Here is a 15287-nt window from a genome sequence, read left to right on the forward strand (position 1 = left end):
AACATTCATAAAATGTACTGGAAAATATAATGAGGATGGAGAGTGAAATCCAGATGTTTAGGGGCAGATTTGACGATTTTATGTATAAAATTGTGAGTTTTATACACGTTAAATAAATTTCAGTTTACCTCTTCTGAATGGCTTCAAAATTATTAAGTTCCATTTCCATGCAGGTAAATTTGCTGATGCAATAAAATAGCAAATAAAATTGTAATCGTCGAAATCCATAAGGAGAAAGAGTCACCTGATTGGCTTCAAATTTTGACCAATGGCGCAGTTTCCCGAAACTAAGCCTCACCTTGCCATTGGGTGACATAAGTCCCTATTTACTAATTTTATTGAATAAATAGTGGCATATAGTTTTGAATGGTTTCCTGATTTCCTTCAAAATAATATTGACGATGCATTCTATATTAATAAACAAATAACCCTCACACAGGAGAAAGAAAAGCTTACGATAATGTGTCGGTCCGACTTGGAACACTAACACAAGAGTGAGGAAGCCAGTGTATATAGGCGAGGTGGACAGGGACGGGACCAAGAGGGGAAGAAAAAGGGGAATGAAGGATGAATGGAGGCAATAGTAATAGTAATAATAGTAAAAGTAACGATAACTCATGAGTTTAGTCTGTATAGGTGCAAATTTGAAAATTTACCGAGATAATTAATTAATGGGAATCGTTGGAATCAGGTCAATTTCAGATTATTTTTCCTGATCGGCTTCAGACTGGGATTTAAAAAAAATGATTGTAGAGAATCTTAAGTAGAAAAATGGTTAGAGGCTCTTGATCCAAGGAACAGGACGTATCTTACCCTTGATTGGACCGAATTTCAATACCTTCCATTCCACAGGCGCTACATAACCTCTACAGGTTTAGAGCTTCCTTCTCATTAAAATATAACAATAGTGAACAGCATCAATCATCAATGGCTGACCCATCTAATACGATACATATTTTTCCCCTATAATCTACCTTGTCCATAGATACTAACGTATTTGCTTTGTCTTCTCTTTCGTAAGGTGAAGTCCAGGATCTTTCTTTAATTCATGGTATAACTTAACAAATCTTTGATGGCAATTGTGTTGTAGAGGTCTGAGCTTTGCTCAGACCTCTACGACACGAAGTTAGAAAAAGAAGTTAGAGAAAGTGCAAACCTTCACACTTTCTCTAACTTCTTGACGTGCTTGACAAGGCGTGGGCTCCAAACTGGTGCTGCATACTCCAGTATGGACCTGACGTACACTGTGTACAGAGTCTTGAACGATTCCTTACTGAGGTGTAGGAACGCTATTCTTAGGTTTGCCAGGCGACCATTGCTGCAGCAGTTATTTGGTTGATGTGCCCCTCAGGAGATGAGCTCGGTATTATACACACCTCATGATTATTTTCTTGAGTAAAGTTTGCAGTCTTTGGCCACCTAGCCTATACTCTGCAGTCTTCTTTGCCCTTCCCGGTGTTCATGACTTTGCATTTGGCGGGGTTAAATTCAAGGAGCCAGTTGCTGAACCAGGCCTGTAGCCTGTCCAGGTCTCTTTGTAGTCCTGCCTGATCCTCGACCGATTTAATTCTCTTCATTAACTTCACATCATTTGCAAACAGGAACACTTCCGAGTCTATCCCTTACGTTATATCATTCACATATACCAAAAACAGCACAAGTCCTAGGACTTACCCCTGTGAAACCCCGCTCGCCACAGTCGCCCACTCTGACACCTTGTCACGTGTCATGACTCGTTGTTCCCTCCCGTCAGATATTGCCTTTCCTGTTACGCGTGCCTGATCCTCTAGTTTTTGCATTAACCTCTTGTGAGGAACTGCGTCGAAGGCCTTCTTGTAGTCCAAGAAAATGCAGTCTATCCACCCCTCTCTCTCATGTCTTACTTACATTACCTTGTCATAAAACTCCAGCAGGTTTGTGACATAGGATTTGCCTTCCCTGAAACCGTGCTGGTTGTCTTTTATAAGCTTGATCTTTCTAGGTGCTCTGCCAATCTCTTTCTGATAATCTTCTCCATGACTTTGCATACTATACCCGTCATTGACAGAGGTCTCTAATTTAATGCCACGAGTCTGTTTCCTTTCTTAAAAACTGGGACCACATTTGCCATCTTCCATATCTCAGGTAGTTGTCCAGTTTCAATGGATGTGTTGAAGATTTTTGTTAGTGACACACACAGTATCTCTGCTCCCTCTCTACGGATTCACAGAGAGATGTCCAGTCCCACCGCCTTTGAGGTATCAAGTTCACATAGCAGCTTCATATCTTCCTCGGTTGTGTGTATTTCATCCAACACTTGTTGGTGTATCCCTTGTTGGTGTACCTCCCTATTCCTGACTTCAGGAGACGTTCCTGTCTCCACTGTAAATACATTTTTAAATCTCATGTTGAGTTCCTCACATACTTCTTGGTCATTTCTTGTGAACTCCCTACCTTCCTTCCTGATTACCTGGTCCTTGACTGTTCTTTTCTCCTGATGTGGCTATGCAACAGCTTTGGGTCAGACTTGACTTTCGATGCTATGTCATTTTCGTATTGTCGCTCAGCCTCCTTTCTTATCTATGCATATTCGTTTCTGGCTCTTCGGCTAATCTGTTTATTTTCCTGGGTCCTTCATCTTCTGTATTTTTTTTTTTTTTTTTTTTTTTTTTTTTTTTTTTTTTTTTTTTTTTTTTTTTTTTTTTTTTTTGCCTCCCTACACTTTTGGGTGAGCCAAGGACTCATTCTGGTCTTCCCATTATTTATGTTGCCCATGGGAACAAACCTCTCCTCTGCCTTCTTGAATTTTGTCATGTAATCAATCATTTCTTTTACTGGTTTTCCTGCCAATTCTCTTTCCCACTGAACATCTTTCAGGAAGTTCCTCATGCCTGTGTAGTCACCTCTTTTTTAGTTTGGCATCTCCCATCCTATTCCTTCTACCCTCTCCACTTGCAGCTCAACTATGTATTCAAAGCACAGAACCACATGATCGCAAGCTCCAAGGGGCCTTTCGTACATGATATCCTTAATGTCCGAACTACACAATATGAATATTAGTGTCTCTAACATGTTGTTGCATGAGGTTTTCCAATACCACATATATCATCTTGGTTCTTCATGTTTTTGGACCCCCATGGGGCTCCAGGTTTTCCCAGTCAATCTCCTTGTGATTGAAATCACCCATAACTAGTAAATTTGATCTACCCATGTGAGCTCTTCTGGCCACCTCGGTTAGTGTGTCTACCATTGCTCTGTTACACTCTTCGTATTATTCTCTTGGCCTCCTGCAGTTCTGTGGTGGGTTGTACATCACTGCAATTTCCACCTTATGGCTCCCAGACTGGACTATTCCTACTATGTAGTCTCTTTTGCCCATTCCATCCATTCCTTCCATTTTCACAAATCCCCTCCGGTTTTTAATGAGCAGTGCAACTCCTCCTTCCCCCTCTGCTCCCTCTATCTTTCCTCAGGATTTGATATCTGGGTGGAAAGATTGCATCTGTTATCATCTTGGTGAGTTTCACTTTTGTGAGTGCTATTATGCCTGCGGATGTCTCCTATATTTGTAAACCAAACATTCGACTTTTTTTTCTAAAACTGTGGTCTGGCCGGTTGCTGTGAAGGTGGAGTTTGTAATGAAGTGGATGGGGGCATTGGGCATAGCATGTGTGTTTTAGGTTAGAATGTTTGGTTGCATTGGGGTTGTCCTGGTTATGGCACTTCTGTAGGTGGATGTGAGGGAGGTTGTATTTGATCTTCCTCCTGATGCTGGATTCTCCTGTCCATCTCCATCTTTCCCTCTCTTTCCCCTTTTGTCTTTGTACCCTTTCTTTCAGTTTCCGCCTTTCTTCTCATTTTCTGTTGCAGTCGAGATACACCCTCTGATTTGACAACACATCCCTTAGCTGTGCTTTCTCATGCAGGATCCTTGAAAATCACTTTGACTGGCATAGCCCCCTATTCTCAGAAAATTTGCCAGCTGGGTCAAGTCATCTTCTACTACTTTCGTGATGCTTTCAATCATTTTTCTTTCCCCTTGTCTTCTTGCTTCATTAGTTTCTCCATCAACTTCCTGGAACCCATAAACAGACACTGATCTCTCCGTCTCATTCTCCCACTGCATATCCCTATGTATCCCCTGATTCGATTTAGTTGCCTCCATTGCAGCTTTCCTTTTTTCAATCTTTTCACTATGTGTTGTCCCTGGGCTCAGTGGTCTGTCATTGTCCCTTCTCAGCTTTCCCTGGGCACCACTGTAGTCTATTAGGGCCTCTACATATAGTTTAGCTCTTTCATTTTCTACAGCCTCCTCGATTGTTCCTGATGTGATCCTCTTTTTTTCTGGGGCTCCACGATGGTTTGAGAGGGCCTCTGCATATAGTTTCACTCTTTCGTTCCATACAATTGCCTCGTTTGCGACTGAGGTAGCAGTTTCTGATTTCATGCCCACATTGCTCTTTAGTTCTTTAGGCTGTTTCAGATTTTTCAGTTCCTCTTCTAATCTCTGTATCTTAGCCTCTGCTGCTGTGACTTGCAGCTCCCACTTCCTTCTCTCTGCAGCTATCTTTGCCTCTATTTTCTTGCTAAGCTCTTTAGCTTCCTTCCCTACCCATGTTCCCTTTTCATGAGCTCTGCTACCCAGTCCTCCTTCCCAAACTTATTCTCTAGTCCCCCGGTTTTCTATCTTGCTCTCTGGAAACTCATTTTTTTTGGGTGCCACAGAATGAAAAACTTATGTATTTCTGTGTGGTTGTTTGTGATGTGTGTTTGATTGGGTGTATGTGTATGTATGTGTGTGGGGAGGGAGGTAGATAACCTATTCTTTATCGTACTAGGAGAGTTGGACCATTCACAAACAGTTTGGCGGTTAATTGGAACTCACACCGACTCCCTGATAACCACGAAGAGGTGAGATACCTGCAATGCAGTCTGTAGCAGCCTGTAGATTGCCCAACTTGTTGTAATGTCCTGGCGTATATCCACCTCTGTTTCTTATCGATATTTAATATAACCTATTCACTGTACTTCTTTCACAGGTCACACATTTATTTCACTTTATTGTCTTTCTTGGGTGACACATGTGGCAACCTCGCCTGGAGCACACTAGGCCTGCCCACTCTGACTTGCGCCACCAAATATCTCTTTGAAATTCACTTATAAATTGTGGATCTGCCCACACTGACGTTGCTCAGGGCAATTTGTATATCACTTCAAGGATTGTTCACTACCCTGACTCACTTAATGACCTTAAGTATCATTCAAAACACTTAAATTCACAGAGCACTGATGTTGTGACTGACCCACGCGTTGTCCCGTGTGTGTGTGTGTGTGTGTGTACTCACCTATTTGTGGTTGCAGGGGTCGATACATAGCTTCTGGCCTCGCCTCTTCACTGATCGCTATTAGGTCCTCTCTCGCACTGCTCCATGAGCTTTATCATACCTCGTGTTAAAAACTATGTATGGATCCTGCCTCCACTACATCGCTTGCCAGACTATTCCATTTCCTGACAACTCTGTGACTAAAGAAACACTTCTTAACATGTATGTGTGTGTGGGTAGGATATTCGTCACAATTCCTTAGTTCCAACAAGTGACGACAATTTTTTGTTGGTTGTTGTTAATTGTTGCATGACCTTGATCTGTCTGTTGTTGCACGGTCTTGACCTGTCAGTTCCTACCTGGTCTTGACCAGTCAATTGATTACCGGTCTTGGCCTGTCAGCTGTTGTTTGACCTTGACCTGTCATTTGTTGCTCTACCTTGACCTGTCACTACTGCAGCTAACCTCTTACCTCTGGCGGGGGTCGTCCTCCACGGCTCTCACACTCGAGGGTAACAGTCATCCCGGCTGTTGCTCGCAGAATGGGAGGCTTGACCCGAGGCGGGTCAGGTGGGACATAGACAGTGAGACGCGCTGGGTGGGACCTGATGCCAGGTACTCCATCACTGGCACTCACTTGACACTGGTACAGCGAGTCATCTTCCAACAACACCGGCTGTATCTTCAGGCTGAAGTCTCCTGTAGGAAGGGAGTAGTCAGCAGCAGTCTACAGCTCACACTGCTTAATGGTTCAGTGATAATCGCAGCAGCGGTCCAGTCTTGGACCAGAAACACTACTGGAATAAAAACTATTAAAACATATAGAAAAGTAATGACATGTGTTTAATTATCGTATGCTAATTAAAGATATATATCTGCTGTCTTAGGAGACCCATCAGAGTACAGAAAGGTTTAACAAGGTTTTGTTTCAGGATGCTGTTCCTCTCTGGATGGCTGCTGAGGTGCTTGTCTCGCGATCACACGACGTAAGTTCGAGCCTAATTTGTAAGTTTTGAAACAAGTGAGTGATTCACACTACTGAGATCTACCGAAAGTATCTCCAGATTAAGCTTATAAAATCATTGATAGAAGTTCAACAGCAGAGTCTACACAAAGTCAGTGAGGAAATTTTATTAAATAATTTGCTCACTACACAAATAACCCGCACATAAAAGAGAGAAGCTTACGACGACGTTTCGGTCCGACTTGGACCATTGACAAAGTGTGACTTTGTCAATGGTCCAAGTCGGACCGAAACGTCGTCGTAAGCTTCTCTCTTTTATGTACGGGTTATTTGTGTATCGTTCCAGTCACGGTATTGTGCCTTTTTGTTATTTATTAATTTGCTCACATCAAGAAAAGTTAAAAGAAATAATATATTAAGAATCAGAGAGAGATACAGATAGATAGATAGATAGATAGACAGAGAGAGAGAGAGAGAGAGAGAGAGAGAGAGAGAGAGAGAGAGAGAGAGAGAGAGAGAGAGAGAGAGAGAGAGAGAGAGAGAGAGAGAGAGAGAGAGAGAGAGAGAGAGAGAGAGAGAGAGAGAGAGAGAGAGAGAGAGAGAGAGAGAGAAAGAGAGAGAGAGAGAGAGAGTATTACGAAGGAATGAAGGGAAACAGCGAGCTGAAAATAGGAGACAAATGTGAACAAGTAAACTATATATAATAATTAAAAGTCAGGGGAGAGAAGAACAAAAAAAAATCACTATTCGCATTTCACACCAAAATATTTCATCTCATATTTCCGGCATTATTTTTTTACCCCTACACAATGACGTGTGTGAGGAAGAGGATGAAGTAAGAAAGAGGGAAGAAGAAGAGTATGAGGAGTGGAGGATGAGAATAATAGAGGAAGGGAGAGGAGTGTTAAAAGTATTAATTACTTTGATAAATGATGCAACAGTATAAGATAACATTGTGGTATTATTCTCTATCTTGTGTCTATCTCCTCTTTTTCCTTGGTCTCTCCTCCACACACCTTTACTCTTTCCTTGGTCTCTCCTCCACACACCTTTACTCTTTCCTTGGTCTCTCCTCCACACACCTTTACTCTTTCCTTGGTCTCTCCTCCACACTCCTTCACTCATTCCTTGGTCTCTCCTCCACACACCTTTACTCTTTCCTTGGTCTCTCCTCCACACTCCTTTACTCTTTCCTTGGTCTCTCCTCCACACTCCTTCACTCATTCCTTGGTCTCTCTTCCACACTCTTTCACTCATTCCTTGGTCTCTCCTCCACACTCCTTCACTCATTCCTTGGTCTCCCCTCCACACTCCTTCACTCATTTCTTGGTCTCTCTTCCACACTCCTTCACTCATTCCTTGGTCTCTCCTCCACACTCCTTCACTCATTCCTTGGCCTCCCCTCCACACTCTTTCACTCATTCCTTGGTCTCCCCTCCACACTCCTTCACTCATTCCTTGGTCTCTCCTCCACACTCCTTCACTCATTCCTTGGTCTCTCCTCCACACTCCTTCACTCATTCCTTGGTCTCTCCTCCACACTCCTTCACTCATTCCTTGGTCTCCCCTCCACACTCCTTCACTCATTCCTTGGTCTCCCCTCCACACTCTTTCACTCATTCCTTGGTCTCCCCTCCACACTCCTTCACTCATTCCTTGGTCTCTCCTCCACACTCCTTCACTCATTCCTTGGTCTCCCCTCCACACTCCTTCACTCATTTCTTGGTCTCTCTTCCACACTCTTTCACTCATTCCTTGGTCTCTCCTCCACACTCCTTCACTCATTCCTTGGTCTCCCCTCCACACTCCTTCACTCATTCCTTGGTCTCTCCTCCACACTCCTTCACTCATTCCTTGGTCTCCCCTCCACACTCCTTCACTCATTCCTTGGTCTCCCCTCCACACTCCTTCACTCATTCCTTGGTCTCTCCTCCACACTCCTTCACTCATACATTCTCTACCTCGAGGGATTTCCAGGGGTCAAACTGCCCTGCTGCTGGTCCATAACCAGGCCTCAGGGTGGACCAGGGCCTGATCAAACAAGCTGTTACTTCTAGCCATACGGAATCCAACGTAAGAACTACAGTCCAAGAGCATTAAGCCAAAGCCAAAGCTTGTATAAGATCCTAACAAGTTTTTTTTTAGTGTTTCAGAGTGAGCCTCGAATAACTTACTAGAACTAGAGGCTCCCTGTAACCCCAGACCAGGATCGCCTTGAAATTCAAGATGGCCGTTATTGTTGTTTTCACTCCGATATTGAAAAAAGACAGCCAGGGGCCTATTGGTAATCACCCTTATGTATGCTGGGAGGCAGCTGAACAGTCTTGGGCCCCTAACACTTACTGTGTTTTCTCTCAGTGTACTCATGGCGCCCCTGCTTTTCATTGGGGAAATGTTGCATCTCTTGCCGAGTATTTTGCTTCCATAGGGAGTGATTTTCGTGTGCAAGTTTCGTACCAGTCCCTCTAGGGTTTTCCAAGTGTGTATTATCATGTATCTCTCTCGCCTGCGTTCCAGGGAATACAAATCAAGGGACTTCAACCGTTTCCAGTAATTTAAGTGCCTAATCGTACTTATGTGTACCGTGAAAGTTCTTTGTACACTCTCCAGGTCAGCAGTTTCGCCTGCCTTGAATGGGGCAGTTAGTGTACAGCAGTGGTCCAGCCTAGTTTTGAAGGTTCTCATTATCCATCCTATTATTTTCCCAGTAGATGCGGTAGATACATTGTTGTGGTCTTTGAAGGCGAGATCCTGTGACATTATCACTCCCAGGTCCTTCACATTACTTTTCGCACTATTGAATGGATAGAATTTTTTGTATACCCTGATACAGTTTTAATTTCCTCAAGTTTTCCATAGCTGAAATTTCTTTTCATTGAACTTCATATTATTTTGAGTGGCCCATTTGAAGAATTAGTTGATGTCTGCTTGGAGTCTCGCGGTGTCTTCGATGGAGGTCATTGTCATGGTAATTCGGTTGTTATCCGCAAAGGAAGACACTGAGCTATGGCTTACATCTCTGTCTATGACAGATATGAGGATGAGGAATAGGATGGGAGCGAGTACTGTGCCTTGTGGAACAGAGCTTTCCACTGTAGTTGTCTGGGAGTTTACTCTGTTTACTATTACTCTTTGTGTTCTATTTGTCAGGAAGTTGTAGATCCATCTACCAACTTTTCCTGTTATTCCTTTATCACGCATTTTGTGTTCTCTTACAACATGGTCACACTTGATGAAGGCTTTTGCAAATCTGTATTTTGTTTATCCTCTACAACGTTGTGTACGAATGGTATATAATACCGACAAGATGAGATTAAGACACATATGCAACATCTGTTGCATATGTGTCTTAATCTCATCTTGTCGGTATTATATACCATTCGTACACAACTTGTCAGACACTGCAACATCATGGAATCTTAATTCTGAGGACATGTACATAACCTTCACGACTACGACAACTACTACTACAACTAACCCATCTCTTTGGGAAGGACCTACTTCCACTGGGGAATCCCGCCTACCAGTGAATATGCCCTCGTCTGCTACACCTGACGTTACTATATAAGCGCCAGGATCCTTTCTTCTGCTTCAGAATCTCCACGACTATGGTGCTCTTCGCACTTACTCCTAGGTTGAGGGACTTATTACCTCATCTTCTGTACATAGTTCTACTGTCTTCAAGTTATGTCCTAGAATTTGTATTGATAAAGCCACTGGATGGCGAAACGTCTACAATAAAGATACCCAGATGTTGCACATGTGTCTTAATCTCATCCTCTACAACATCCAGGACCTTGTCATAGTGGTCCAGTAGCTGGGACAGGCAGGAGCGACCTGCTCTAAACTCGTGTTGCCCTGGGTTGTGTAACTGATGGGTATCTAGGTGGTTGGCGATCTTGCTTCTTAGAACCCTTTCAAAGATTTTTATGATATGGGATGTTAGTGCTATCGGTCTGTAGTTCTTTGCAACTACTTTACTGCCATCTTTGTGGAGTGGGACTATATCTGTTGTTTATAGTGTGTGTGGGATGACCCCTGTGTCCATGCTCCCTCTCCATAGAATGTTGAAGGCACGTGACAGGGGCTTTTTGCAGTTCTTGATGAACAAGGAGTTCCATGAGTCTCAGCCTGGGGCAAAGTGCATGGGCATGTCATTTATTGCCTTTTCAAAGTCTTGTGGTTTTAGTGTGTTGCCCTATATATAGGCTTGTGTACTTCCTGTGTATATAGGCATGTGTACTTCCTGTGTTTATAGGCGTGTGCTCTTCCTGTGTATAGGCTTGTCTTACTTCCTGTTTATATAGGCATGTGTACTTCCTGTCGATGTGTTCAGTCCATCAAGATTGATGGACTGAATACATCGACTCCAGGTTGAGGGACTCATTACCTCATTCTCCTCCTCTCCTTACGCCTTCCTCTTTGTATTGGACTGATGAAGCCACTGTGTGGCGAAACGTTTCCTGAATAAAGATTCCCATATGCTGCATAAGTGTCTCAATCTTCAGGCTTGTGTTACTTCCTGTTTATATAGGCTTGTGTTACTTCCTGTGTATATAGGCATGTGTACTTCCTGTGTATAGAGACTTGTGTACTTCCTGAATATATAGCCTTGTGTAGTGCCTGTGTATGTAGGTGTGGCATACAAAGAGTACATTACAATTTATTCGGCGTATGTCACACTCCCATATAGGCTGCCTCCCAACCAGCGAACCGGGTGCTAAGAGTTTAACGATTATTAAGACACCCGTCATTAAAACAGTACCTAGGTTCATTGACCAATCACAGACGAGTCGGTACAGTGCTGAGGCGACGTGGTTCACTCGCGGTCAGCATTTTGCCGACTTGCCTACCTGCTGCTTGAGTACGGTGCTCTCTTTCTGGCTTTTGCTTTTCAATTGCTATTCAATCTCTGTACATAGTGTGCATAAGTGTACATACTTGTAAATACCTGGCAAATTATATCTGGTGATGGAAATACAAGTTTAAGTCTATCTGCTGAGTTCATTTTGTTCCAAAACCCGTTACGACCAGGTCACAGGCCATTCATAACCTGTGTTCATAATAATAGGCTTGTGTAGTGCCTGTGTATATAGACTTGTGTAGTGCCTGTGTATATAGGCTTATGTAGTGCCTGTGTATATAGACTCGTGTAGTGCCTGTGTATATAGACTTGTGTAGTGGTTGTGTATATAGACTTGTGTAGTGCCTGTGTATATAGGCTTGTGTAGTGCCTGTGTATATAGACTTGTGTAGTGCCTGTGTATATAGACTTGTGTAGTGCCTGTGTATATAGACTTGTGTAGTGCCTGTGTATATAGACTAGTGTAGTGCCTGTGTATATAGACTCGTGTAGTGCCTGTGTATATAGACTTGTGTAGTGCCTGTGTATATAGACTCGTGTAGTGCCTGTGTATATAGACTCGTGTAGTGCCTGTGTATATAGACTCGTGTAGTGCCTGTGTATATAGACTCGTGTAGTGCCTGTGTATATAGACTTGTGTAGTGCCTGTGTATATAGACTCGTGTAGTGCCTGTGTATATAGACTCGTGTAGTGTCTGTGTATATAGACTTGTGTAGTGCCTGTGTATATAGACTCGTGTAGTGTCTGTGTATATAGACTTGTGTAGTGCCTGTGTATATAGACTCGTGTAGTGTCTGTGTATATAGACTTGTGTAGTGCCTGTGTATATAGACTTGCGTAGTGCCTGTGTATATAGACTTGTGTAGTGCCTGTGTATATAGACTCGTGTAGTGCCTGTGTATATAGACTCGTGTAGTGTCTGTGTATATAGACTAGTGTAGTGCCTGTGTATATAGACTCGTGTAGTGCCTGTGTATATAGACTCGTGTAGTGTCTGTGTATATAGACTAGTGTAGTGCCTGTGTATATAGACTCGTGTAGTGTCTGTGTATATAGACTAGTGTAGTGCCTGTGTATTTAGACTAGTGTAGTGCCTGTGTATATAGACTCGTGTAGTGTCTGTGTATATAGACTAGTGTAGTGCCTGTGTATATAGACTAGTGTAGTGCCTGTGTATATAGACTCGTGTAGTGTCTGTGTATATAGACTAGTGTAGTGCCTGTGTATATAGACTAGTGTAGTGCCTGTGTATATAGACTTGTGTAGTGCCTGTGTATATAGACTTGTGTAGTGCCTGTGTATATAGACTAGTGTAGTGCCTGTGTATATAGACTAGTGTAGTGCCTGTGTATATATACTAGTGTAGTGCCTGTGTATATAGACTAGTGTAGTGCGTGTGTATATAGACTAGTGTAGTGCCTGTGTATATAGACTAGTGTAGTGCCTGTGTATATAGACTAGTGTAGTGCCTGTGTATATAGACTAGTGTAGTGCCTGTGTATATAGACTCGTGTAGTGCCTGTGTATATAGACTCGTGTAGTGCCTGTGTATATAGACTCGTGCAGTGCCTGTGTATATAGGCTTGTGTAGTGCCTGTGTATATAGACTCGTGTAGTGCCTGTGTATATAGACTCGTGTAGTGCCTGTGTATATAGACTAGTGTAGTGCCTGGGTATATAGACTTGTGTAGTGCCTTTGTATATAGGCTTGTGTAGTGCCTGTGTATATAGGCTTGTGTAGTGCCTGTGTATATAGACTTGTGTAGTACCTGTGTATATAGGCTTGTGTAGTGCCTGTGTATATAGGCTAGTGTAGTGCCTGTGTATATAGACTTGTGTAGTGCCTTTGTATATAGGCTTGTGTAGTGCCTGTGTATATAGACTTGTGTAGTGCCTGTGTATATAGACTTGTGTAGTGCCTGTGTATATAGACTTGTGTAGTGCCTTTGTATATAGGCTTGTGTAGTGCCTGTGTATATAGACTTGTGTAGTGCCTGTGTATATCGACTTGTGTAGTGCCTGTGTATATAGACTTGTGTAGTGCCTGTGTATATAGGCTTGTGTAGTGCCTGTGTATATAGACTTGTGTAGTGCCTGTGTATATAGGCTTGTGTAGTGCCTGTGTATATAGGCTTGTGTAGTGCCTGTGTATATAGACTTGTGTAGTGCCTGTGTATATAGGCTTATGTAGTGCCTGTGTATATAGACTCGTGTAGTGCCTGTGTATATAGACTTGTGTAGTGGTTGTGTATATAGACTTGTGTAGTGCCTGTGTATATAGGCTTGTGTAGTGCCTGTGTATATAGACTTGTGTAGGGCCTGTGTATATAGGCTTGTGTAGTGCCTGTGTATATAGACTTGTGTAGTGCCTGTGTATATAGACTAGTGTAGTGCCTGTGTATATAGACTCGTGTAGTGCCTGTGTATATAGACTTGTGTAGTGCCTGTGTATATAGACTCGTGTAGTGCCTGTGTATATAGACTCGTGTAGTATATAGTGTGTAGTCCCTGTGTATATAGACTCGTGTAGTGCCTGTGTATATAGACTTGTGTAGTGCCTGTGTATATAGACTCGTGTAGTGCCTGTGTATATCGACTCGTGTAGTGTCTGTGTATATAGTTGTGTAGTGCCTGTGTATATAGACTCGTGTAGTGTCTGTTTATATAGACTGTGTAGTGCCTGTGTATATAGACTTGTAGTGTCTGTGTATATAGACTTGTGTAGTGCATGTGTATATAGACTTGTGTAGTGCCTGTGTATGTAGACTTGTGTAGTGCCTGTGTATATAGACTCGTGTAGTGCCTGTGTATATAGACTCGTGTAGTGTCTGTGTATATAGACTAGCCTGTGTATATAGACTCGTGTAGTGCCTGTGTATATAGACTCGTGTAGTGTCTGTGTATATAGACTAGTGTAGTGCCTGTGTATATAGACTCGTGTAGTGTCTGTGTATATAGACTAGTGTAGTGCCTGTGTATTTTGACTAGAGTGCTGTGTATATAGACTCGTGTAGTGCCTGTGTATATAGACTCGTGTAGTGCCTGTGTATATAGACTCGTGTAGTGCCTGTGTATATAGACTTGTGTAGTGCCTGTGTATATAGACTTGTGTAGTGCCTGTGTATATAGACTCGTGTAGTGCCTGTGTATATAGACTTGTGTAGTGCCTGTGTATATAGACTCGTGTAGTGCCTGTGTATAGACTTGTGTTGTGCCTTGTGTAGTGTCTGTGTATATAGACTTGTGTAGTGCCTGTGTATATATAGACTCGTGTAGTGCCTGTGTATATATAGACTTGTGTAGTGCCTGTGTATATAGACTCGAGTAGTGCCTGTGTATATAGACTAGTGTAGTGCCTGTGTATATAGACTTGTGTAGTGTCTGTGTATATAGACTCGTGTAGTGTCTGTGTATATAGACTTGTGTAGTGTCTGTGTATATAGACTTGTGTAGTGTCTGTGTATATAGACTTGTGTAGTGCCTGTGTATATAGACTCGTGTAGTGCCTGTGTATATAGACTCGTGTAGTGCCTGTGTATATAGACTTGTGTAGTGCCTGTGTATATAGACTCGTGTAGTGCCTGTGTATATAGACTCGTGTAGTGCCTGTGTATATAGACTTGTGTAGTGCCTGTGTATATAGACTCGTGTAGTGCCTGTGTATATAGACTAGTGTAGTGCCTGTGTATATAGACTTGTGTAGTGGCTGTGTATATAATCTCGTGTAGTGGCTGTGTACTCGTGTAGTGCCTGTGTATATAGACTCGTGTAGTGCCTGTGTATATAGACTAGTGTAGTGCCTGTGTATATAGACTCGTGTAGTGTGTAGTGCCTGTGTATATAGACTTGTGTAGTGCCTGTGTATATAGACTTGTGTAGTGCCTGTGTATGTAGACTTGTGTAGTGCCTGTGTATATAGACTTGTGTAGTGCCTGTGTATATAGACTCGTGTAGTGCCTGTGTATATAGACTTGTGTAGTGCCTGTGTATATAGACTTGTGTAGTGCCTGTGTATATAGACTTGTGTAGTGCCTGTGTATATAGACTCGTGTAGTGCCTGTGTATATAGACTCGTGTAGTGCCTGTGTATATAGACTTGTGTAGTGCCTGTGTATATAGACTTGTGTAGTGCCTGTGTATATAGACTCGTGTAGT

At 42.7% G+C, this 15287-nt stretch overlaps 1 protein-coding gene across 2 annotated transcripts in view; it reads right to left on the reverse strand.

Annotated features, from left to right (window-relative positions):
* LOC128691076 (irregular chiasm C-roughest protein) overlaps window positions 1-15287 on the reverse strand; it is a 203809-nt gene that overhangs the window by 172398 nt on the left and 16124 nt on the right. For both annotated transcript variants that reach the window (XM_053779871.2, XM_053779870.2), the window contains exon 3: window positions 5776-6002. In XM_053779871.2, coding sequence (XP_053635846.2) covers window positions 5776-6002 — 227 coding nt within the window. The remainder of the gene's footprint in view (window positions 1-5775; window positions 6003-15287) is intronic.

The sequence above is a fragment of the Cherax quadricarinatus genome, chromosome 27, assembly GCF_038502225.1.
Source record: "Cherax quadricarinatus isolate ZL_2023a chromosome 27, ASM3850222v1, whole genome shotgun sequence".
Lineage (NCBI taxonomy): Eukaryota > Metazoa > Arthropoda > Malacostraca > Decapoda > Parastacidae > Cherax > Cherax quadricarinatus.